The 25,195-nt window shown below is 66.8% G+C and overlaps 1 protein-coding gene across 1 annotated transcript in view; it reads right to left on the bottom strand.

Moving 5' to 3' along the window:
- Positions 1–1,576: 1,576 nt before the first annotated feature.
- EPPK1 (epiplakin 1) overlaps positions 1,577–25,195 on the bottom strand; it is a 38,455-nt gene continuing 14,836 nt past the window's right edge. The window contains 8 exon segments of the mRNA XM_075747207.1: positions 1,577–6,599; positions 6,651–9,163; positions 9,509–10,433; positions 10,783–11,927; positions 12,288–13,364; positions 13,408–14,707; positions 14,759–17,385; positions 17,467–25,194. Of these exon segments, the coding sequence (XP_075603322.1) occupies positions 1,577–6,599; positions 6,651–9,163; positions 9,509–10,433; positions 10,783–11,927; positions 12,288–13,364; positions 13,408–14,707; positions 14,759–17,385; positions 17,467–25,194 (22,338 nt within the window).

Here is a 25,195-nt window from a genome sequence, read left to right as displayed (position 1 = left end):
TAGTGGTTAGGTTTAGTTCAAACATGGGACAGCTAACAGGAAGAGCTTATCACCAGAAAAGAGACCCTGGAAAGGGGAAGAGCTGAACCACAGCTGGAGGGTTGCAAGCATCCATCCAGCTCCACAGGGACTGCTGGGTCTCCATGGCTTTACTAGGAAGGCACAAGCTAGTGAACAAGCAAGCTGGGAAATGGAACACGTGGAGATCAGGTGAAAAGCGTGGCAGAGGTTGAAAGATGAAACTAGAGACTAAGAGGAGACAGAACTGTGTAACAGCAGTGCAAGCCTGTACTGACATGTCCCTGATCCTCTCTTCAATCTTCTAGTAACCTGTGGCTGAGGGACCTCCTGGGACAGAAGTGTGTCTTTGCACTTAACCCTCAGTGGAATTCTCTCCCATTAATTTGTCGCATCACTTTTTGAGCCCATGCAAATCTCCAGGCTACACAGCAGGTTATGGTAAGGAGTTCCACAGCTAATCTACACTCATTTCCAGTTATCAAATATACAAGCTGTGGCAAAAAAATCCATTTTCCAGGACATTACTGGGTTAATTAAGACAAATAGCTTAAGGTAATGCATTTAAAGAGAGTAACCTTCCTTCTATTAAACAGTAGCGGAATTATTCAGCCCTGAACTCCAGGGCAGAGCGGTTCTGGGGCTGTGTCCCCTCCAGCAGTGTGGCACGTGGGCTGAGTCATCTCAGGACACAGGATGGCAAAAGGAGCAGAGAAATGCACAGATGCCCAGCTAAAGGGAACGGATGCTCCGCTGCCAGCTCCCCTGACTATACATGGATCAGCTAGAAATACAGCACGATAACGTACATGACGGGCTCTCAGCTCCTGCATGGATCCCACAGCACAGCTCTCTGTAGAGGCTCCATGGACAGCTGGAGAACTGGAGGGATGGAGAGCACAGCATGTGAGTGAACTGACTGTACGTATCAGTGAGAGACCAAACCACTCCAAGATGAGGGTGTATGTCATCCAGACACCCCCACAAAAACTAGACAGGCTGAGGCATTAAGAGCAAACACAGATAATGTATCCCACTCCAGTAACACCTAACACCACCCTGACATAGTGCATACATGGAAAAATGCTCTCCATGCAAAATTCAGGTTTGAAAACCTGCAAATGTAATAACACCCTGCATATCTGCTAAGAATGTTCTTCATGCAGAAGAAAAAAGACTGGAAGGAAACTAAAAATACAATTCTCACTATACCTCATCCTCCACAAAACACATACTTCCATTTAAACTTGGATGAGGAAAATGGGGACAGCATATTTCAGCTAAATGACCTCAGATAACTATGCTGATTACTGTGTTCCAGAAAAACAACAGAAGACAATGTCTTAAAATGCTGTACCGCAATAGCTGGGCTATAAGTGATGTGGGAAGGTTATTGAAAAGGAAAGAGGAAAATAATGAAATTCTCTGAGAGAAATAAAAATTATAAAAACACGATTTATAAAAAAAAAAAAAAATGCCAGGTGTGAAAGAAAGATTCATAATAGTTACTTTATTCAACAACCCAAGAACAAAGAAAAAAAACAAAAAGGATTTACAACTATTTTCTAAAAACATTGAGGAAATAAAGACCCGTGTCCGGGTCGGGCACGCAGCGGCGGAGGAGCTGCATGTAGGTGAGGTTCTCGTGGGTGTTGGGGTCGAAGAAGCCCTTGGTGTCGTCGGTGGGGTCGGAGAGGATCTGGTTCATCTCGTGGTCAAAGTAGCCGCGCCGGTAGGCCACCTCCACGGGGAGGCGGTGGCTGTGCACGGGGTCGATGATGCCGCCGGTGGCGATCTGGGCCTCGAGCAGGCGGATGCCGTGCTCCTTGACGATGAGCTCCTTCTTCATGGCCTGGAAGAGGGAGATCTGGTCGCCGGTGTAGGGGTCGGTGTAGCCCGTCACGGCCCTCTCGGCCGACAGGAGCTTCTCGTGCAGCTCGCTGCCCACCAGCCCGGACGAGACGGCCTCGTCCACGGAGAGCTTCTTGTTGGCGAGCGGGTCAATGACGAAGCCGGTGGCAGCCTGCGCCTCCAGCAGCACCAGGGCCGTGCCCTGCCTCAGGATGCCCTTCCACATGGCCTGGTAGATGCTCATCTTCTCCACCTTGGCGGGGTCGGCCTTGGAGGGCACCAGCACGCCGGCGATGCAGCCCGTGCCGTCCAGGTAGCGCTTGACGGAGGCCATTTCCGTCACCTCCTCCACCGTCTTGGAGCCCTGGACGAGGTCGGCCAGCGTGTCCTTGTCGATGATGCCCGAGTCCGCCAGGTCCGAGGCCGTCACCTGCCTCCTGAGGCCCGTGAATTTCACGTTGCTGCTCCGCTCCACCGCCTCCTCGATGAGGACGGTGAGGAGCCTTGCCAGCTCGTCCAGCGCCAGGCTCCCGGCCCGGACCTTGCCCAGCAGCTCCTGCCTCTTTGCCTCGGAGACGTACTTGGAGAAGAGGAGCTCCCACAGGGAGACCTTCCTGCCGTGGAAGCCGCCCGCCGAGACCTCAACGGTGCGGGACTTCAGGGACCGCTCCAGCTCCAGCTCCCGCTCCCGCTCCTGCTCCCGCTCCCGCTCCCGCTCCCGCTCCCGCTCCCGCTCCCGCTCCCGCCGGGAGTCCGTGGCCTCGCCATTCTCGGCCGCCGGCGGCGGGGCCTCCCGCTGCGTCGGCTTGCGGGCCAGGGCAGCGCCGTGGCCCTGGCCCTCAGCCCCGGTGACGATGGTGGTGAGGAGCGTGATCATCTCCGAGATGGTGACCGTCCCCGCCTTGTACCTCCGGAGGAGGTCCTGGCGCCGGTGGTCGGGGACGTAGCGGGAGAAGAGGAGCTCCCAGACTGTGACGCTCTGGCCCTGGAAGAGCCCCACGCTGACGGTGGTGCGGGCGGCCTGCAGGGCTTTCCGGGCGTCCTCGGTCAGCTGGTAGAGCACGGAGCCCTTGTCCATCAGCTGGAGCATGAGCAGCCCCGTGTCCGGGTCGGGCACGCAGCGGCGGAGGAGCTGCATGTAGGTGAGGTTCTCGTGGGTGTTGGGGTCGAAGAAGCCCTTGGTGTCGTCGGTGGGGTCGGAGAGGATCTGGTTCATCTCGTGGTCAAAGTAGCCGCGCCGGTAGGCCACCTCCACGGGGAGGCGGTGGCTGTGCACGGGGTCGATGATGCCGCCGGTGGCGATCTGGGCCTCGAGCAGGCGGATGCCGTGCTCCTTGACGATGAGCTCCTTCTTCATGGCCTGGAAGAGGGAGATCTGGTCGCCGGTGTAGGGGTCGGTGTAGCCCGTCACGGCCCTCTCGGCCGACAGGAGCTTCTCGTGCAGCTCGCTGCCCACCAGCCCGGACGAGACGGCCTCGTCCACGGAGAGCTTCTTGTTGGCGAGCGGGTCAATGACGAAGCCGGTGGCAGCCTGCGCCTCCAGCAGCACCAGGGCCGTGCCCTGCCTCAGGATGCCCTTCCACATGGCCTGGTAGATGCTCATCTTCTCCACCTTGGCGGGGTCGGCCTTGGAGGGCACCAGCACGCCGGCGATGCAGCCCGTGCCGTCCAGGTAGCGCTTGACGGAGGCCATTTCCGTCACCTCCTCCACCGTCTTGGAGCCCTGGACGAGGTCGGCCAGCGTGTCCTTGTCGATGATGCCCGAGTCCGCCAGGTCCGAGGCCGTCACCTGCCTCCTGAGGCCCGTGAATTTCACGTTGCTGCTCCGCTCCACCGCCTCCTCGATGAGGACGGTGAGGAGCCTTGCCAGCTCGTCCAGCGCCAGGCTCCCGGCCCGGACCTTGCCCAGCAGCTCCTGCCTCTTTGCCTCGGAGACGTACTTGGAGAAGAGGAGCTCCCACAGGGAGACCTTCCTGCCGTGGAAGCCGCCCGCCGAGACCTCAACGGTGCGGGACTTCAGGGACCGCTCCAGCTCCAGCTCCCGCTCCCGCTCCTGCTCCCGCTCCCGCTCCCGCTCCCGCTCCCGCCGGGAGTCCGTGGCCTCGCCATTCTCGGCCGCCGGCGGCGGGGCCTCCCGCTGCGTCGGCTTGCGGGCCAGGGCAGCGCCGTGGCCCTGGCCCTCAGCCCCGGTGACGATGGTGGTGAGGAGCGTGATCATCTCCGAGATGGTGACCGTCCCCGCCTTGTACCTCCGGAGGAGGTCCTGGCGCCGGTGGTCGGGGACGTAGCGGGAGAAGAGGAGCTCCCAGACTGTGACGCTCTGGCCCTGGAAGAGCCCCACGCTGACGGTGGTGCGGGCGGCCTGCAGGGCTTTCCGGGCGTCCTCGGTCAGCTGGTAGAGCACGGAGCCCTTGTCCATCAGCTGGAGCATGAGCAGCCCCGTGTCCGGGTCGGGCACGCAGCGGCGGAGGAGCTGCATGTAGGTGAGGTTCTCGTGGGTGTTGGGGTCGAAGAAGCCCTTGGTGTCGTCGGTGGGGTCGGAGAGGATCTGGTTCATCTCGTGGTCAAAGTAGCCGCGCCGGTAGGCCACCTCCACGGGGAGGCGGTGGCTGTGCACGGGGTCGATGATGCCGCCGGTGGCGATCTGGGCCTCGAGCAGGCGGATGCCGTGCTCCTTGACGATGAGCTCCTTCTTCATGGCCTGGAAGAGGGAGATCTGGTCGCCGGTGTAGGGGTCGGTGTAGCCCGTCACGGCCCTCTCGGCCGACAGGAGCTTCTCGTGCAGCTCGCTGCCCACCAGCCCGGACGAGACGGCCTCGTCCACGGAGAGCTTCTTGTTGGCGAGCGGGTCAATGACGAAGCCGGTGGCAGCCTGCGCCTCCAGCAGCACCAGGGCCGTGCCCTGCCTCAGGATGCCCTTCCACATGGCCTGGTAGATGCTCATCTTCTCCACCTTGGCGGGGTCGGCCTTGGAGGGCACCAGCACGCCGGCGATGCAGCCCGTGCCGTCCAGGTAGCGCTTGACGGAGGCCATTTCCGTCACCTCCTCCACCGTCTTGGAGCCCTGGACGAGGTCGGCCAGCGTGTCCTTGTCGATGATGCCCGAGTCCGCCAGGTCCGAGGCCGTCACCTGCCTCCTGAGGCCCGTGAATTTCACGTTGCTGCTCCGCTCCACCGCCTCCTCGATGAGGACGGTGAGGAGCCTTGCCAGCTCGTCCAGCGCCAGGCTCCCGGCCCGGACCTTGCCCAGCAGCTCCTGCCTCTTTGCCTCGGAGACGTACTTGGAGAAGAGGAGCTCCCACAGGGAGACCTTCCTGCCGTGGAAGCCGCCCGCCGAGACCTCAACGGTGCGGGACTTCAGGGACCGCTCCAGCTCCAGCTCCCGCTCCCGCTCCTGCTCCCGCTCCCGCTCCCGCTCCCGCTCCCGCCGGGAGTCCGTGGCCTCGCCATTCTCGGCCGCCGGCGGCGGGGCCTCCCGCTGCGTCGGCTTGCGGGCCAGGGCAGCGCCGTGGCCCTGGCCCTCAGCCCCGGTGACGATGGTGGTGAGGAGCGTGATCATCTCCGAGATGGTGACCGTCCCCGCCTTGTACCTCCGGAGGAGGTCCTGGCGCCGGTGGTCGGGGACGTAGCGGGAGAAGAGGAGCTCCCAGACTGTGACGCTCTGGCCCTGGAAGAGCCCCACGCTGACGGTGGTGCGGGCGGCCTGCAGGGCTTTCCGGGCGTCCTCGGTCAGCTGGTAGAGCACGGAGCCCTTGTCCATCAGCTGGAGCATGAGCAGCCCCGTGTCCGGGTCGGGCACGCAGCGGCGGAGGAGCTGCATGTAGGTGAGGTTCTCGTGGGTGTTGGGGTCGAAGAAGCCCTTGGTGTCGTCGGTGGGGTCGGAGAGGATCTGGTTCATCTCGTGGTCAAAGTAGCCGCGCCGGTAGGCCACCTCCACGGGGAGGCGGTGGCTGTGCACGGGGTCGATGATGCCGCCGGTGGCGATCTGGGCCTCGAGCAGGCGGATGCCGTGCTCCTTGACGATGAGCTCCTTCTTCATGGCCTGGAAGAGGGAGATCTGGTCGCCGGTGTAGGGGTCGGTGTAGCCCGTCACGGCCCTCTCGGCCGACAGGAGCTTCTCGTGCAGCTCGCTGCCCACCAGCCCGGACGAGACGGCCTCGTCCACGGAGAGCTTCTTGTTGGCGAGCGGGTCAATGACGAAGCCGGTGGCAGCCTGCGCCTCCAGCAGCACCAGGGCCGTGCCCTGCCTCAGGATGCCCTTCCACATGGCCTGGTAGATGCTCATCTTCTCCACCTTGGCGGGGTCGGCCTTGGAGGGCACCAGCACGCCGGCGATGCAGCCCGTGCCGTCCAGGTAGCGCTTGACGGAGGCCATTTCCGTCACCTCCTCCACCGTCTTGGAGCCCTGGACGAGGTCGGCCAGCGTGTCCTTGTCGATGATGCCCGAGTCCGCCAGGTCCGAGGCCGTCACCTGCCTCCTGAGGCCCGTGAATTTCACGTTGCTGCTCCGCTCCACCGCCTCCTCGATGAGGACGGTGAGGAGCCTTGCCAGCTCGTCCAGCGCCAGGCTCCCGGCCCGGACCTTGCCCAGCAGCTCCTGCCTCTTTGCCTCGGAGACGTACTTGGAGAAGAGGAGCTCCCACAGGGAGACCTTCCTGCCGTGGAAGCCGCCCGCCGAGACCTCAACGGTGCGGGACTTCAGGGACCGCTCCAGCTCCAGCTCCCGCTCCCGCTCCTGCTCCCGCTCCCGCTCCCGCTCCCGCTCCCGCTCCCGCTCCCGCCGGGAGTCCGTGGCCTCGCCATTCTCGGCCGCCGGCGGCGGGGCCTCCCGCTGCGTCGGCTTGCGGGCCAGGGCAGCGCCGTGGCCCTGGCCCTCAGCCCCGGTGACGATGGTGGTGAGGAGCGTGATCATCTCCGAGATGGTGACCGTCCCCGCCTTGTACCTCCGGAGGAGGTCCTGGCGCCGGTGGTCGGGGACGTAGCGGGAGAAGAGGAGCTCCCAGACTGTGACGCTCTGGCCCTGGAAGAGCCCCACGCTGACGGTGGTGCGGGCGGCCTGCAGGGCTTTCCGGGCGTCCTCGGTCAGCTGGTAGAGCACGGAGCCCTTGTCCATCAGCTGGAGCATGAGCAGCCCCGTGTCCGGGTCGGGCACGCAGCGGCGGAGGAGCTGCATGTAGGTGAGGTTCTCGTGGGTGTTGGGGTCGAAGAAGCCCTTGGTGTCGTCGGTGGGGTCGGAGAGGATCTGGTTCATCTCGTGGTCAAAGTAGCCGCGCCGGTAGGCCACCTCCACGGGGAGGCGGTGGCTGTGCACGGGGTCGATGATGCCGCCGGTGGCGATCTGGGCCTCGAGCAGGCGGATGCCGTGCTCCTTGACGATGAGCTCCTTCTTCATGGCCTGGAAGAGGGAGATCTGGTCGCCGGTGTAGGGGTCGGTGTAGCCCGTCACGGCCCTCTCGGCCGACAGGAGCTTCTCGTGCAGCTCGCTGCCCACCAGCCCGGACGAGACGGCCTCGTCCACGGAGAGCTTCTTGTTGGCGAGCGGGTCAATGACGAAGCCGGTGGCAGCCTGCGCCTCCAGCAGCACCAGGGCCGTGCCCTGCCTCAGGATGCCCTTCCACATGGCCTGGTAGATGCTCATCTTCTCCACCTTGGCGGGGTCGGCCTTGGAGGGCACCAGCACGCCGGCGATGCAGCCCGTGCCGTCCAGGTAGCGCTTGACGGAGGCCATTTCCGTCACCTCCTCCACCGTCTTGGAGCCCTGGACGAGGTCGGCCAGCGTGTCCTTGTCGATGATGCCCGAGTCCGCCAGGTCCGAGGCCGTCACCTGCCTCCTGAGGCCCGTGAATTTCACGTTGCTGCTCCGCTCCACCGCCTCCTCGATGAGGACAGTGAGGAGCCTTGCCAGCTCGTCCAGCGCCAGGCTCCCGGCCCGGACCTTGCCCAGCAGCTCCTGCCTCTTTGCCTCGGAGACGTACTTGGAGAAGAGGAGCTCCCACAGGGAGACCTTCCTGCCGTGGAAGCCGCCCGCCGAGACCTCAACGGTGCGGGACTTCAGGGACCGCTCCAGCTCCAGCTCCCGCTCCCGCTCCTGCTCCCGCTCCCGCTCCCGCTCCCGCTCCCGCTCCCGCTCCCGCTCCCGCCGGGAGTCCGTGGCCTCGCCATTCTCGGCCGCCGGCGGCGGGGCCTCCCGCTGCGTCGGCTTGCGGGCCAGGGCAGCGCCGTGGCCCTGGCCCTCAGCCCCGGTGACGATGGTGGTGAGGAGCGTGATCATCTCCGAGATGGTGACCGTCCCCGCCTTGTACCTCCGGAGGAGGTCCTGGCGCCGGTGGTCGGGGACGTAGCGGGAGAAGAGGAGCTCCCAGACTGTGACGCTCTGGCCCTGGAAGAGCCCCACGCTGACGGTGGTGCGGGCGGCCTGCAGGGCTTTCCGGGCGTCCTCGGTCAGCTGGTAGAGCACGGAGCCCTTGTCCATCAGCTGGAGCATGAGCAGCCCCGTGTCCGGGTCGGGCACGCAGCGGCGGAGGAGCTGCATGTAGGTGAGGTTCTCGTGGGTGTTGGGGTCGAAGAAGCCCTTGGTGTCGTCGGTGGGGTCGGAGAGGATCTGGTTCATCTCGTGGTCAAAGTAGCCGCGCCGGTAGGCCACCTCCACGGGGAGGCGGTGGCTGTGCACGGGGTCGATGATGCCGCCGGTGGCGATCTGGGCCTCGAGCAGGCGGATGCCGTGCTCCTTGACGATGAGCTCCTTCTTCATGGCCTGGAAGAGGGAGATCTGGTCGCCGGTGTAGGGGTCGGTGTAGCCCGTCACGGCCCTCTCGGCCGACAGGAGCTTCTCGTGCAGCTCGCTGCCCACCAGCCCGGACGAGACGGCCTCGTCCACGGAGAGCTTCTTGTTGGCGAGCGGGTCAATGACGAAGCCGGTGGCAGCCTGCGCCTCCAGCAGCACCAGGGCCGTGCCCTGCCTCAGGATGCCCTTCCACATGGCCTGGTAGATGCTCATCTTCTCCACCTTGGCGGGGTCGGCCTTGGAGGGCACCAGCACGCCGGCGATGCAGCCCGTGCCGTCCAGGTAGCGCTTGACGGAGGCCATTTCCGTCACCTCCTCCACCGTCTTGGAGCCCTGGACGAGGTCGGCCAGCGTGTCCTTGTCGATGATGCCCGAGTCCGCCAGGTCCGAGGCCGTCACCTGCCTCCTGAGGCCCGTGAATTTCACGTTGCTGCTCCGCTCCACCGCCTCCTCGATGAGGACGGTGAGGAGCCTTGCCAGCTCGTCCAGCGCCAGGCTCCCGGCCCGGACCTTGCCCAGCAGCTCCTGCCTCTTTGCCTCGGAGACGTACTTGGAGAAGAGGAGCTCCCACAGGGAGACCTTCCTGCCGTGGAAGCCGCCCGCCGAGACCTCAACGGTGCGGGACTTCAGGGACCGCTCCAGCTCCAGCTCCCGCTCCCGCTCCTGCTCCCGCTCCCGCTCCCGCTCCCGCTCCCGCTCCCGCTCCCGCCGGGAGTCCGTGGCCTCGCCATTCTCGGCCGCCGGCGGCGGGGCCTCCCGCTGCGTCGGCTTGCGGGCCAGGGCAGCGCCGTGGCCCTGGCCCTCAGCCCCGGTGACGATGGTGGTGAGGAGCGTGATCATCTCCGAGATGGTGACCGTCCCCGCCTTGTACCTCCGGAGGAGGTCCTGGCGCCGGTGGTCGGGGACGTAGCGGGAGAAGAGGAGCTCCCAGACTGTGACGCTCTGGCCCTGGAAGAGCCCCACGCTGACGGTGGTGCGGGCGGCCTGCAGGGCTTTCCGGGCGTCCTCGGTCAGCTGGTAGAGCACGGAGCCCTTGTCCATCAGCTGGAGCATGAGCAGCCCCGTGTCCGGGTCGGGCACGCAGCGGCGGAGGAGCTGCATGTAGGTGAGGTTCTCGTGGGTGTTGGGGTCGAAGAAGCCCTTGGTGTCGTCGGTGGGGTCGGAGAGGATCTGGTTCATCTCGTGGTCAAAGTAGCCGCGCCGGTAGGCCACCTCCACGGGGAGGCGGTGGCTGTGCACGGGGTCGATGATGCCGCCGGTGGCGATCTGGGCCTCGAGCAGGCGGATGCCGTGCTCCTTGACGATGAGCTCCTTCTTCATGGCCTGGAAGAGGGAGATCTGGTCGCCGGTGTAGGGGTCGGTGTAGCCCGTCACGGCCCTCTCGGCCGACAGGAGCTTCTCGTGCAGCTCGCTGCCCACCAGCCCGGACGAGACGGCCTCGTCCACGGAGAGCTTCTTGTTGGCGAGCGGGTCAATGACGAAGCCGGTGGCAGCCTGCGCCTCCAGCAGCACCAGGGCCGTGCCCTGCCTCAGGATGCCCTTCCACATGGCCTGGTAGATGCTCATCTTCTCCACCTTGGCGGGGTCGGCCTTGGAGGGCACCAGCACGCCGGCGATGCAGCCCGTGCCGTCCAGGTAGCGCTTGACGGAGGCCATTTCCGTCACCTCCTCCACCGTCTTGGAGCCCTGGACGAGGTCGGCCAGCGTGTCCTTGTCGATGATGCCCGAGTCCGCCAGGTCCGAGGCCGTCACCTGCCTCCTGAGGCCCGTGAATTTCACGTTGCTGCTTCCGCTCCACCGCCTCCTCAATGAGGACGGTGAGGAGCCTTGCCAGCTCGTCCAGCGCCAGGCTCCCGGCCCGGACCTTGCCCAGCAGCTCCTGCCTCTTTGCCTCGGAGACGTACTTGGAGAAGAGGAGCTCCCACAGGGAGACCTTCCTGCCGTGGAAGCCGCCCGCCGAGACCTCAACGGTGCGGGACTTCAGGGACCGCTCCAGCTCCAGCTCCCGCTCCCGCTCCTGCTCCCGCTCCCGCTCCCGCTCCCGCTCCCGCCGGGAGTCCGTGGCCTCGCCATTCTCGGCCGCCGGCGGCGGGGCCTCCCGCTGCGTCGGCTTGCGGGCCAGGGCAGCGCCGTGGCCCTGGCCCTCAGCCCCGGTGACGATGGTGGTGAGGAGCGTGATCATCTCCGAGATGGTGACCGTCCCCGCCTTGTACCTCCGGAGGAGGTCCTGGCGCCGGTGGTCGGGGACGTAGCGGGAGAAGAGGAGCTCCCAGACTGTGACGCTCTGGCCCTGGAAGAGCCCCACGCTGACGGTGGTGCGGGCGGCCTGCAGGGCTTTCCGGGCGTCCTCGGTCAGCTGGTAGAGCACGGAGCCCTTGTCCATCAGCTGGAGCATGAGCAGCCCCGTGTCCGGGTCGGGCACGCAGCGGCGGAGGAGCTGCATGTAGGTGAGGTTCTCGTGGGTGTTGGGGTCGAAGAAGCCCTTGGTGTCGTCGGTGGGGTCGGAGAGGATCTGGTTCATCTCGTGGTCAAAGTAGCCGCGCCGGTAGGCCACCTCCACGGGGAGGCGGTGGCTGTGCACGGGGTCGATGATGCCGCCGGTGGCGATCTGGGCCTCGAGCAGGCGGATGCCGTGCTCCTTGACGATGAGCTCCTTCTTCATGGCCTGGAAGAGGGAGATCTGGTCGCCGGTGTAGGGGTCGGTGTAGCCCGTCACGGCCCTCTCGGCCGACAGGAGCTTCTCGTGCAGCTCGCTGCCCACCAGCCCGGACGAGACGGCCTCGTCCACGGAGAGCTTCTTGTTGGCGAGCGGGTCAATGACGAAGCCGGTGGCAGCCTGCGCCTCCAGCAGCACCAGGGCCGTGCCCTGCCTCAGGATGCCCTTCCACATGGCCTGGTAGATGCTCATCTTCTCCACCTTGGCGGGGTCGGCCTTGGAGGGCACCAGCACGCCGGCGATGCAGCCCGTGCCATCCAGGTAGCGCTTGACGGAGGCCATTTCCGTCACCTCCTCCACCGTCTTGGAGCCCTGGACGAGGTCGGCCAGCGTGTCCTTGTCGATGATGCCCGAGTCCGCCAGGTCCGAGGCCGTCACCTGCCTCCTGAGGCCCGTGAATTTCACGTTGCTGCTCCGCTCCACCGCCTCCTCGATGAGGACGGTGAGGAGCCTTGCCAGCTCGTCCAGCGCCAGGCTCCCGGCCCGGACCTTGCCCAGCAGCTCCTGCCTCTTTGCCTCGGAGACGTACTTGGAGAAGAGGAGCTCCCACAGGGAGACCTTCCTGCCGTGGAAGCCGCCCGCCGAGACCTCAACGGTGCGGGACTTCAGGGACCGCTCCAGCTCCAGCTCCCGCTCCCGCTCCTGCTCCCGCTCCCGCTCCCGCTCCCGCTCCCGCTCCCGCTCCCGCCGGGAGTCCGTGGCCTCGCCATTCTCGGCCGCCGGCGGCGGGGCCTCCCGCTGCGTCGGCTTGCGGGCCAGGGCAGCGCCGTGGCCCTGGCCCTCAGCCCCGGTGACGATGGTGGTGAGGAGCGTGATCATCTCCGAGATGGTGACCGTCCCCGCCTTGTACCTCCGGAGGAGGTCCTGGCGCCGGTGGTCGGGGACGTAGCGGGAGAAGAGGAGCTCCCAGACTGTGACGCTCTGGCCCTGGAAGAGCCCCACGCTGACGGTGGTGCGGGCGGCCTGCAGGGCTTTCCGGGCGTCCTCGGTCAGCTGGTAGAGCACGGAGCCCTTGTCCATCAGCTGGAGCATGAGCAGCCCCGTGTCCGGGTCGGGCACGCAGCGGCGGAGGAGCTGCATGTAGGTGAGGTTCTCGTGGGTGTTGGGGTCGAAGAAGCCCTTGGTGTCGTCGGTGGGGTCGGAGAGGATCTGGTTCATCTCGTGGTCAAAGTAGCCGCGCCGGTAGGCCACCTCCACGGGGAGGCGGTGGCTGTGCACGGGGTCGATGATGCCGCCGGTGGCGATCTGGGCCTCGAGCAGGCGGATGCCGTGCTCCTTGACGATGAGCTCCTTCTTCATGGCCTGGAAGAGGGAGATCTGGTCGCCGGTGTAGGGGTCGGTGTAGCCCGTCACGGCCCTCTCGGCCGACAGGAGCTTCTCGTGCAGCTCGCTGCCCACCAGCCCGGACGAGACGGCCTCGTCCACGGAGAGCTTCTTGTTGGCGAGCGGGTCAATGACGAAGCCGGTGGCAGCCTGCGCCTCCAGCAGCACCAGGGCCGTGCCCTGCCTCAGGATGCCCTTCCACATGGCCTGGTAGATGCTCATCTTCTCCACCTTGGCGGGGTCGGCCTTGGAGGGCACCAGCACGCCGGCGATGCAGCCCGTGCCATCCAGGTAGCGCTTGACGGAGGCCATTTCCGTCACCTCCTCCACCGTCTTGGAGCCCTGGACGAGGTCGGCCAGCGTGTCCTTGTCGATGATGCCCGAGTCCGCCAGGTCCGAGGCCGTCACCTGCCTCCTGAGGCCCGTGAATTTCACGTTGCTGCTCCGCTCCACCGCCTCCTCGATGAGGACGGTGAGGAGCCTTGCCAGCTCGTCCAGCGCCAGGCTCCCGGCCCGGACCTTGCCCAGCAGCTCCTGCCTCTTTGCCTCGGAGACGTACTTGGAGAAGAGGAGCTCCCACAGGGAGACCTTCCTGCCGTGGAAGCCGCCCGCCGAGACCTCAACGGTGCGGGACTTCAGGGACCGCTCCAGCTCCAGCTCCCGCTCCCGCTCCTGCTCCCGCTCCCCGCTCCCGCTCCCGCTCCCGCTCCCGCCGGGAGTCCGTGGCCTCGCCATTCTCGGCCGCCGGCGGCGGGGCCTCCCGCTGCGTCGGCTTGCGGGCCAGGGCAGCGCCGTGGCCCTGGCCCTCAGCCCCGGTGACGATGGTGGTGAGGAGCGTGATCATCTCCGAGATGGTGACCGTCCCCGCCTTGTACCTCCGGAGGAGGTCCTGGCGCCGGTGGTCGGGGACGTAGCGGGAGAAGAGGAGCTCCCAGACTGTGACGCTCTGGCCCTGGAAGAGCCCCACGCTGACGGTGGTGCGGGCGGCCTGCAGGGCTTTCCGGGCGTCCTCGGTCAGCTGGTAGAGCACGGAGCCCTTGTCCATCAGCTGGAGCATGAGCAGCCCCGTGTCCGGGTCGGGCACGCAGCGGCGGAGGAGCTGCATGTAGGTGAGGTTCTCGTGGGTGTTGGGGTCGAAGAAGCCCTTGGTGTCGTCGGTGGGGTCGGAGAGGATCTGGTTCATCTCGTGGTCAAAGTAGCCGCGCCGGTAGGCCACCTCCACGGGGAGGCGGTGGCTGTGCACGGGGTCGATGATGCCGCCGGTGGCGATCTGGGCCTCGAGCAGGCGGATGCCGTGCTCCTTGACGATGAGCTCCTTCTTCATGGCCTGGAAGAGGGAGATCTGGTCGCCGGTGTAGGGGTCGGTGTAGCCCGTCACGGCCCTCTCGGCCGACAGGAGCTTCTCGTGCAGCTCGCTGCCCACCAGCCCGGACGAGACGGCCTCGTCCACGGAGAGCTTCTTGTTGGCGAGCGGGTCAATGACGAAGCCGGTGGCAGCCTGCGCCTCCAGCAGCACCAGGGCCGTGCCCTGCCTCAGGATGCCCTTCCACATGGCCTGGTAGATGCTCATCTTCTCCACCTTGGCGGGGTCGGCCTTGGAGGGCACCAGCACGCCGGCGATGCAGCCCGTGCCATCCAGGTAGCGCTTGACGGAGGCCATTTCCGTCACCTCCTCCACCGTCTTGGAGCCCTGGACGAGGTCGGCCAGCGTGTCCTTGTCGATGATGCCCGAGTCCGCCAGGTCCGAGGCCGTCACCTGCCTCCTGAGGCCCGTGAATTTCACGTTGCTGCTCCGCTCCACCGCCTCCTCGATGAGGACGGTGAGGAGCCTTGCCAGCTCGTCCAGCGCCAGGCTCCCGGCCCGGACCTTGCCCAGCAGCTCCTGCCTCTTTGCCTCGGAGACGTACTTGGAGAAGAGGAGCTCCCACAGGGAGACCTTCCTGCCGTGGAAGCCGCCCGCCGAGACCTCAACGGTGCGGGACTTCAGGGACCGCTCCAGCTCCAGCTCCCGCTCCCGCTCCTGCTCCCGCTCCCGCTCCCGCTCCCGCTCCCGCTCCCGCTCCCGCCGGGAGTCCGTGGCCTCGCCATTCTCGGCCGCCGGCGGCGGGGCCTCCCGCTGCGTCGGCTTGCGGGCCAGGGCAGCGCCGTGGCCCTGGCCCTCAGCCCCGGTGACGATGGTGGTGAGGAGCGTGATCATCTCCGAGATGGTGACCGTCCCCGCCTTGTACCTCCGGAGGAGGTCCTGGCGCCGGTGGTCGGGGACGTAGCGGGAGAAGAGGAGCTCCCAGACTGTGACGCTCTGGCCCTGGAAGAGCCCCACGCTGACGGTGGTGCGGGCGGCCTGCAGGGCTTTCCGGGCGTCCTCGGTCAGCTGGTAGAGCACGGAGCCCTTGTCCATCAGCTGGAGCATGAGCAGCCCCGTGTCCGGGTCGGGCACGCAGCGGCGGAGGAGCTGCATGTAGGTGAGGTTCTCGTGGGTGTTGGGGTCGAAGAAGCCCTTGGTGTCGTCGGTGGGGTCGGAGAGGATCTGGTTCATCTCGTGGTCAAAGTAGCCGCGCCGGTAGGCCACCTCCACGGGGAGGCGGTGGCTGTGCACGGGGTCGATGATGCCGCCGGTGGCGATCTGGGCCTCGAGCAGGCGGATGCCGTGCTCCTTGACGATGAGCTCCTTCTTCATGGCCTGGAAGAGGGAGATCTGGTCGCCGGTGTAGGGGTCGGTGTAGCCCGTCACGGCCCTCTCGGCCGACAGGAGCTTCTCGTGCAGCTCGCTGCCCACCAGCCCGGACGAGACGGCCTCGTCCACGGAGAGCTTCTTGTTGGCGAGCGGGTCAATGACGAAGCCGGTGGCAGCCTGCGCCTCCAGCAGCACCAGGGCCGTGCCCTGCCTCAGGATGCCCTTCCACATGGCCTGGTAGATGCTCATCTTCTCCACCTTGGCGGGGTCGGCCTTGGAGGGCACCAGCACGCCGGCGATGCAGCCCGTGCCGTCCAGGTAGCGCTTGACGGAGGCCATTTCCGTCACCTCCTCCACCGTCTTGGAGCCCTGGACGAGGTCGGCCAGCGTGTCCTTGTCGATGATGCCCGAGTCCGCCAGGTCCGAGGCCGTCACCTGCCTCCTGAGGCCCGTGAATTTCACGTTGCTGCTCCGCTCCACCGCCTCCTCGATGAGGACGGTGAGGAGCCTTGCCAGCTCGTCCAGCGCCAGGCTCCCGGCCCGGACCTTGCCCAGCAGCTCCTGCCTCTTTGCCTCGGAGACGTACTTGGAGAAGAGGAGCTCCCACAGGGAGACCTTCCTGCCGTGGAAGCCGCCCGCCGAGACCTCAACGGTGCGGGACTTCAGGGACCGCTCCAGCTCCAGCTCCCGCTCCCGCTCCTGCTCCCGCTCCCGCTCCCGCTCCCGCTCCCGCCGGGAGTCCGTGGCCTCGCCATTCTCGGCCGCCGGCGGCGGGGCCTCCCGCTGCGTCGGCTTGCGGGCCAGGGCAGCGCCGTGGCCCTGGCCCTCAGCCCCGGTGACGATGGTGGTGAGGAGCGTGATCATCTCCGAGATGGTGACCGTCCCCGCCTTGTACCTCCGGAGGAGGTCCTGGCGCCGGTGGTCGGGGACGTAGCGGGAGAAGAGGAGCTCCCAGACTGTGACGCTCTGGCCCTGGAAGAGCCCCACGCTGACGGTGGTGCGGGCGGCCTGCAGGGCTTTCCGGGCGTCCTCGGTCAGCTGGTAGAGCACGGAGCCCTTGTCCATCAGCTGGAGCATGAGCAGCCCCGTGTCCGGGTCGGGCACGCAGCGGCGGAGGAGCTGCATGTAGGTGAGGTTCTCGTGGGTGTTGGGGTCGAAGAAGCCCTTGGTGTCGTCGGTGGGGTCGGAGAGGATCTGGTTCATCTCGTGGTCAAAGTAGCCGCGCCGGTAGGCCACCTCCACGGGGAGGCGGTGGCTGTGCACGGGGTCGATGATGCCGCCGGTGGCGATCTGGGCCTCGAGCAGGCGGATGCCGTGCTCCTTGACGATGAGCTCCTTCTTCATGGCCTGGAAGAGGGAGATCTGGTCGCCGGTGTAGGGGTCGGTGTAGCCCGTCACGGCCCTCTCGGCCGACAGGAGCTTCTCGTGCAGCTCGCTGCCCACCAGCCCGGACGAGACGGCCTCGTCCACGGAGAGCTTCTTGTTGGCGAGCGGGTCAATGACGAAGCCGGTGGCAGCCTGCGCCTCCAGCAGCACCAGGGCCGTGCCCTGCCTCAGGATGCCCTTCCACATGGCCTGGTAGATGCTCATCTTCTCCACCTTGGCGGGGTCGGCCTTGGAGGGCACCAGCACGCCGGCGATGCAGCCCGTGCCATCCAGGTAGCGCTTGACGGAGGCCATTTCCGTCACCTCCTCCACCGTCTTGGAGCCCTGGACGAGGTCGGCCAGCGTGTCCTTGTCGATGATGCCCGAGTCCGCCAGGTCCGAGGCCGTCACCTGCCTCCTGAGGCCCGTGAATTTCACGTTGCTGCTCCGCTCCACCGCCTCCTCGATGAGGACGGTGAGGAGCCTTGCCAGCTCGTCCAGCGCCAGGCTCCCGGCCCGGACCTTGCCCAGCAGCTCCTGCCTCTTTGCCTCGGAGACGTACTTGGAGAAGAGGAGCTCCCACAGGGAGACCTTCCTGCCGTGGAAGCCGCCCGCCGAGACCTCAACGGTGCGGGACTTCAGGGACCGCTCCAGCTCCAGCTCCCGCTCCCGCTCCTGCTCCCGCTCCCGCTCCCGCTCCCGCTCCCGCTCCCGCTCCCGCCGGGAGTCCGTGGCCTCGCCATTCTCGGCCGCCGGCGGCGGGGCCTCCCGCTGCGTCGGCTTGCGGGCCAGGGCAGCGCCGTGGCCCTGGCCCTCAGCCCCAGTGACGATGGTGGTGAGGAGCGTGATCATCTCCGAGATGGTGACCGTCCCCGCCTTGTACCTCCGGAGGAGGTCCTGGCGCCGGTGGTCGGGGACGTAGCGGGAGAAGAGGAGCTCCCAGACTGTGACGCTCTGGCCCTGGAAGAGCCCCACGCTGACGGTGGTGCGGGCGGCCTGCAGGGCTTTCCGGGCGTCCTCGGTCAGCTGGTAGAGCACGGAGCCCTTGTCCATCAGCTGGAGCATGAGCAGCCCCGTGTCCGGGTCGGGCACGCAGCGGCGGAGGAGCTGCATGTAGGTGAGGTTCTCGTGGGTGTTGGGGTCGAAGAAGCCCTTGGTGTCGTCGGTGGGGTCGGAGAGGATCTGGTTCATCTCGTGGTCAAAGTAGCCGCGCCGGTAGGCCACCTCCACGGGGAGGCGGTGGCTGTGCACGGGGTCGATGATGCCGCCGGTGGCGATCTGGGCCTCGAGCAGGCGGATGCCGTGCTCCTTGACGATGAGCTCCTTCTTCATGGCCTGGAAGAGGGAGATCTGGTCGCCGGTGTAGGGGTCGGTGTAGCCCGTCACGGCCCTCTCGGCCGACAGGAGCTTCTCGTGCAGCTCGCTGCCCACCAGCCCGGACGAGACGGCCTCGTCCACGGAGAGCTTCTTGTTGGCGAGCGGGTCAATGACGAAGCCGGTGGCAGCCTGCGCCTCCAGCAGCACCAGGGCCGTGCCCTGCCTCAGGATGCCCTTCCACATGGCCTGGTAGATGCTCATCTTCTCCACCTTGGCGGGGTCGGCCTTGGAGGGCACCAGCACGCCGGCGATGCAGCCCGTGCCGTCCAGGTAGCGCTTGACGGAGGCCATTTCCGTCACCTCCTCCACCGTCTTGGAGCCCTGGACGAGGTCGGCCAGCGTGTCCTTGTCGATGATGCCCGAGTCCGCCAGGTCCGAGGCCGTCACCTGCCTCCTGAGGCCCGTGAATTTCACGTTGCTGCTCCGCTCCACCGCCTCCTCGATGAGGACAGTGAGGAGCCTTGCCAGCTCGTCCAGCGCCAGGCTCCCGGCCCGGACCTTGCCCAGCAGCTCCTGCCTCTTTGCCTCGGAGACGTACTTGGAGAAGAGGAGCTCCCACAGGGAGACCTTCCTGCCGTGGAAGCCGCCCGCCGAGACCTCAACGGTGCGGGACTTCAGGGACCGCTCCAGCTCCAGCTCCCGCTCCCGCTCCTGCTCCCGCTCCCGCTCCCGCTCCCGCTCCCGCTCCCGCCGGGAGTCCGTGGCCTCGCCATTCTCGGCCGCCGGCGGCGGGGCCTCCCGCTGCGTCGGCTTGCGGGCCAGGGCAGCGCCGTGGCCCTGGCCCTCAGCCCCGGTGACGATGGTGGTGAGGAGCGTGATCATCTCCGAGATGGTGACCGTCCCCGCCTTGTACCTCCGGAGGAGGTCCTGGCGCCGGTGGTCGGGGACGTAGCGGGAGAAGAGGAGCTCCCAGACTGTGACGCTCTGGCCCTGGAAGAGCCCCACGCTGACGGTGGTGCGGGCGGCCTGCAGGGCTTTCCGGGCGTCCTCGGTCAGCTGGTAGAGCACGGAGCCCTTGTCCATCAGCTGGAGCATGAGCAGCCCCGTGTCCGGGTCGGGCACGCAGCGGCGGAGGAGCTGCATGTAGGTGAGGTTCTCGTGGGTGTTGGGGTCGAAGAAGCCCTTGGTGTCGTCGGTGGGGTCGGAGAGGATCTGGTTCATCTCGTGGTCAAAGTAGCCGCGCCGGTAGGCCACCTCCACGGGGAGGCGGTGGCTGTGCACGGGGTCGATGATGCCGCCGGTGGCGATCTGGGCCTCGAGCAGGCGGATGCCGTGCTCCTTGACGATGAGCTCCTTCTTCATGGCCTGGAAGAGGGAGATCTGGTCGCCGGTGTAGGGGTCGGTGTAGCCCGTCACGGCCCTCTCGGCCGACAGGAGCTTCTCGTGCAGCTCGCTGCCCACCAGCCCGGACGAGACGGCCTCGTCCACGGAGAGCTTCTTGTTGGCGAGCGGGTCAATGACGAAGCCGGTGGCAGCCTGCGCCTCCAGCAGCACCAGGGCCGTGCCCTGCCTCAGGATGCCCTTCCACATGGCCTGGTAGATGCTCATCTTCTCCACCTTGGCGGGGTCGGCCTTGGAGGGCACCAGCACGCCGGCGATGCAGCCCGTGCCGTCCAGGTAGCGCTTGACGGAGGCCATTTCCGTCACCTCCTCCACCGTCTTGGAGCCCTGGACGAGGTCGGCCAGCGTGTCCTTGTCGATGATGCCCGAGTCCGCCAGGTCCGAGGCCGTCACCTGCCTCCTGAGGCCCGTGAATTTCACGTTGCTGCTCCGCTCCACCGCCTCCTCGATGAGGACGGTGAGGAGCCTTGCCAGCTCGTCCAGCGCCAGGCTCCCGGCCCGGACCTTGCCCAGCAGCTCCTGCCTCTTTGCCTCGGAGACGTACTTGGAGAAGAGGAGCTCCCACAGGGAGACCTTCCTGCCGTGGAAGCCGCCCGCCGAGACCTCAACGGTGCGGGACTTCAGGGACCGCTCCAGCTCCAGCTCCCGCTCCCGCTCCTGCTCCCGCTCCCGCTCCCGCTCCCGCTCCCGCTCCCGCTCCCGCCGGGAGTCCGTGGCCTCGCCATTCTCGGCCGCCGGCGGCGGGGCCTCCCGCTGCGTCGGCTTGCGGGCCAGGGCAGCGCCGTGGCCCTGGCCCTCAGCCCCGGTGACGATGGTGGTGAGGAGCGTGATCATCTCCGAGATGGTGACCGTCCCCGCCTTGTACCTCCGGAGGAGGTCCTGGCGCCGGTGGTCGGGGACGTAGCGGGAGAAGAGGAGCTCCCAGACTGTGACGCTCTGGCCCTGGAAGAGCCCCACGCTGACGGTGGTGCGGGCGGCCTGCAGGGCTTTCCGGGCGTCCTCGGTCAGCTGGTAGAGCACGGAGCCCTTGTCCATCAGCTGGAGCATGAGCAGCCCCGTGTCCGGGTCGGGCACGCAGCGGCGGAGGAGCTGCATGTAGGTGAGGTTCTCGTGGGTGTTGGGGTCGAAGAAGCCCTTGGTGTCGTCGGTGGGGTCGGAGAGGATCTGGTTCATCTCGTGGTCAAAGTAGCCGCGCCGGTAGGCCACCTCCACGGGGAGGCGGTGGCTGTGCACGGGGTCGATGATGCCGCCGGTGGCGATCTGGGCCTCGAGCAGGCGGATGCCGTGCTCCTTGACGATGAGCTCCTTCTTCATGGCCTGGAAGAGGGAGATCTGGTCGCCGGTGTAGGGGTCGGTGTAGCCCGTCACGGCCCTCTCGGCCGACAGGAGCTTCTCGTGCAGCTCGCTGCCCACCAGCCCGGACGAGACGGCCTCGTCCACGGAGAGCTTCTTGTTGGCGAGCGGGTCAATGACGAAGCCGGTGGCAGCCTGCGCCTCCAGCAGCACCAGGGCCGTGCCCTGCCTCAGGATGCCCTTCCACATGGCCTGGTAGATGCTCATCTTCTCCACCTTGGCGGGGTCGGCCTTGGAGGGCACCAGCACGCCGGCGATGCAGCCCGTGCCGTCCAGGTAGCGCTTGACGGAGGCCATTTCCGTCACCTCCTCCACCGTCTTGGAGCCCTGGACGAGGTCGGCCAGCGTGTCCTTGTCGATGATGCCCGAGTCCGCCAGGTCCGAGGCCGTCACCTGCCTCCTGAGGCCCGTGAATTTCACGTTGCTGCTCCGCTCCACCGCCTCCTCGATGAGGACGGTGAGGAGCCTTGCCAGCTCGTCCAGCGCCAGGCTCCCGGCCCGGACCTTGCCCAGCAGCTCCTGCCTCTTTGCCTCGGAGACGTACTTGGAGAAGAGGAGCTCCCACAGGGAGACCTTCCTGCCGTGGAAGCCGCCCGCCGAGACCTCAACGGTGCGGGACTTCAGGGACCGCTCCAGCTCCAGCTCCCGCTCCCGCTCCTGCTCCCGCTCCCGCTCCCGCTCCCGCTCCCGCCGGGAGTCCGTGGCCTCGCCATTCTCGGCCGCCGGCGGCGGGGCCTCCCGCTGCGTCGGCTTGCGGGCCAGGGCAGCGCCGTGGCCCTGGCCCTCAGCCCCGGTGACGATGGTGGTGAGGAGCGTGATCATCTCCGAGATGGTGACCGTCCCCGCCTTGTACCTCCGGAGGAGGTCCTGGCGCCGGTGGTCGGGGACGTAGCGGGAGAAGAGGAGCTCCCAGACTGTGACGCTCTGGCCCTGGAAGAGCCCCACGCTGACGGTGGTGCGGGCGGCCTGCAGGGCTTTCCGGGCGTCCTCGGTCAGCTGGTAGAGCACGGAGCCCTTGTCCATCAGCTGGAGCATGAGCAGCCCCGTGTCCGGGTCGGGCACGCAGCGGCGGAGGAGCTGCATGTAGGTGAGGTTCTCGTGGGTGTTGGGGTCGAAGAAGCCCTTGGTGTCGTCGGTGGGGTCGGAGAGGATCTGGTTCATCTCGTGGTCAAAGTAGCCGCGCCGGTAGGCCACCTCCACGGGGAGGCGGTGGCTGTGCACGGGGTCGATGATGCCGCCGGTGGCGATCTGGGCCTCGAGCAGGCGGATGCCGTGCTCCTTGACGATGAGCTCCTTCTTCATGGCCTGGAAGAGGGAGATCTGGTCGCCGGTGTAGGGGTCGGTGTAGCCCGTCACGGCCCTCTCGGCCGACAGGAGCTTCTCGTGCAGCTCGCTGCCCACCAGCCCGGACGAGACGGCCTCGTCCACGGAGAGCTTCTTGTTGGCGAGCGGGTCAATGACGAAGCCGGTGGCAGCCTGCGCCTCCAGCAGCACCAGGGCCGTGCCCTGCCTCAGGATGCCCTTCCACATGGCCTGGTAGATGCTCATCTTCTCCACCTTGGCGGGGTCGGCCTTGGAGGGCACCAGCACGCCGGCGATGCAGCCCGTGCCATCCAGGTAGCGCTTGACGGAGGCCATTTCCGTCACCTCCTCCACCGTCTTGGAGCCCTGGACGAGGTCGGCCAGCGTGTCCTTGTCGATGATGCCCGAGTCCGCCAGGTCCGAGGCCGTCACCTGCCTCCTGAGGCCCGTGAATTTCACGTTGCTGCTCCGCTCCACCGCCTCCTCGATGAGGACGGTGAGGAGCCTTGCCAGCTCGTCCAGCGCCAGGCTCCCGGCCCGGACCTTGCCCAGCAGCTCCTGCCTCTTTGCCTCGGAGACGTACTTGGAGAAGAGGAGCTCCCACAGGGAGACCTTCCTGCCGTGGAAGCCGCCCGCCGAGACCTCAACGGTGCGGGACTTCAGGGACCGCTCCAGCTCCAGCTCCCGCTCCCGCTCCTGCTCCCGCTCCCGCTCCCGCTCCCGCTCCCGCTCCCGCTCCCGCCGGGAGTCCGTGGCCTCGCCATTCTCGGCCGCCGGCGGCGGGGCCTCCCGCTGCGTCGGCTTGCGGGCCAGGGCAGCGCCGTGGCCCTGGCCCTCAGCCCCGGTGACGATGGTGGTGAGGAGCGTGATCATCTCCGAGATGGTGACCGTCCCCGCCTTGTACCTCCGGAGGAGGTCCTGGCGCCGGTGGTCGGGGACGTAGCGGGAGAAGAGGAGCTCCCAGACTGTGACGCTCTGGCCCTGGAAGAGCCCCACGCTGACGGTGGTGCGGGCGGCCTGCAGGGCTTTCCGGGCGTCCTCGGTCAGCTGGTAGAGCACGGAGCCCTTGTCCATCAGCTGGAGCATGAGCAGCCCCGTGTCCGGGTCGGGCACGCAGCGGCGGAGGAGCTGCATGTAGGTGAGGTTCTCGTGGGTGTTGGGGTCGAAGAAGCCCTTGGTGTCGTCGGTGGGGTCGGAGAGGATCTGGTTCATCTCGTGGTCAAAGTAGCCGCGCCGGTAGGCCACCTCCACGGGGAGGCGGTGGCTGTGCACGGGGTCGATGATGCCGCCGGTGGCGATCTGGGCCTCGAGCAGGCGGATGCCGTGCTCCTTGACGATGAGCTCCTTCTTCATGGCCTGGAAGAGGGAGATCTGGTCGCCGGTGTAGGGGTCGGTGTAGCCCGTCACGGCCCTCTCGGCCGACAGGAGCTTCTCGTGCAGCTCGCTGCCCACCAGCCCGGACGAGACGGCCTCGTCCACGGAGAGCTTCTTGTTGGCGAGCGGGTCAATGACGAAGCCGGTGGCAGCCTGCGCCTCCAGCAGCACCAGGGCCGTGCCCTGCCTCAGGATGCCCTTCCACATGGCCTGGTAGATGCTCATCTTCTCCACCTTGGCGGGGTCGGCCTTGGAGGGCACCAGCACGCCGGCGATGCAGCCCGTGCCATCCAGGTAGCGCTTGACGGAGGCCATTTCCGTCACCTCCTCCACCGTCTTGGAGCCCTGGACGAGGTCGGCCAGCGTGTCCTTGTCGATGATGCCCGAGTCCGCCAGGTCCGAGGCCGTCACCTGCCTCCTGAGGCCCGTGAATTTCACGTTGCTGCTCCGCTCCACCGCCTCCTCGATGAGGACGGTGAGGAGCCTTGCCAGCTCGTCCAGCGCCAGGCTCCCGGCCCGGACCTTGCCCAGCAGCTCCTGCCTCTTTGCCTCGGAGACGTACTTGGAGAAGAGGAGCTCCCACAGGGAGACCTTCCTGCCGTGGAAGCCGCCCGCCGAGACCTCAACGGTGCGGGACTTCAGGGACCGCTCCAGCTCCAGCTCCCGCTCCCGCTCCTGCTCCCGCTCCCGCTCCCGCTCCCGCTCCCGCCGGGAGTCCGTGGCCTCGCCATTCTCGGCCGCCGGCGGCGGGGCCTCCCGCTGCGTCGGCTTGCGGGCCAGGGCAGCGCCGTGGCCCTGGCCCTCAGCCCCGGTGACGATGGTGGTGAGGAGCGTGATCATCTCCGAGATGGTGACCGTCCCCGCCTTGTACCTCCGGAGGAGGTCCTGGCGCCGGTGGTCGGGGACGTAGCGGGAGAAGAGGAGCTCCCAGACTGTGACGCTCTGGCCCTGGAAGAGCCCCACGCTGACGGTGGTGCGGGCGGCCTGCAGGGCTTTCCGGGCGTCCTCGGTCAGCTGGTAGAGCACGGAGCCCTTGTCCATCAGCTGGAGCATGAGCAGCCCCGTGTCCGGGTCGGGCACGCAGCGGCGGAGGAGCTGCATGTAGGTGAGGTTCTCGTGGGTGTTGGGGTCGAAGAAGCCCTTGGTGTCGTCGGTGGGGTCGGAGAGGATCTGGTTCATCTCGTGGTCAAAGTAGCCGCGCCGGTAGGCCACCTCCACGGGGAGGTGGTGGCTGTGCACGGGGTCGATGATGCCGCCGGTGGCGATCTGGGCCTCGAGCAGGCGGATGCCGTGCTCCTTGACGATGAGCTCCTTCTTCATGGCCTGGAAGAGGGAGATCTGGTCGCCGGTGTAGGGGTCGGTGTAGCCCGTCACGGCCCTCTCGGCCGACAGGAGCTTCTCGTGCAGCTCGCTGCCCACCAGCCCGGACGAGACGGCCTCGTCCACGGAGAGCTTCTTGTTGGCGAGCGGGTCAATGACGAAGCCGGTGGCAGCCTGCGCCTCCAGCAGCACCAGGGCCGTGCCCTGCCTCAGGATGCCCTTCCACATGGCCTGGTAGATGCTCATCTTCTCCACCTTGGCGGGGTCGGCCTTGGAGGGCACCAGCACGCCGGCGATGCAGCCCGTGCCATCCAGGTAGCGCTTGACGGAGGCCATTTCCGTCACCTCCTCCACCGTCTTGGAGCCCTGGACGAGGTCGGCCAGCGTTGTCCTTGTC

Source organism: Balearica regulorum, chromosome 2 (assembly GCF_011004875.1).
Source record: "Balearica regulorum gibbericeps isolate bBalReg1 chromosome 2, bBalReg1.pri, whole genome shotgun sequence".
Taxonomy (NCBI): Eukaryota; Metazoa; Chordata; class Aves; order Gruiformes; family Gruidae; genus Balearica; species Balearica regulorum.
The sequence above is the reverse complement of the archived record's forward strand: the minus strand, read 5'-3'. Positions and strand labels throughout refer to the sequence as shown.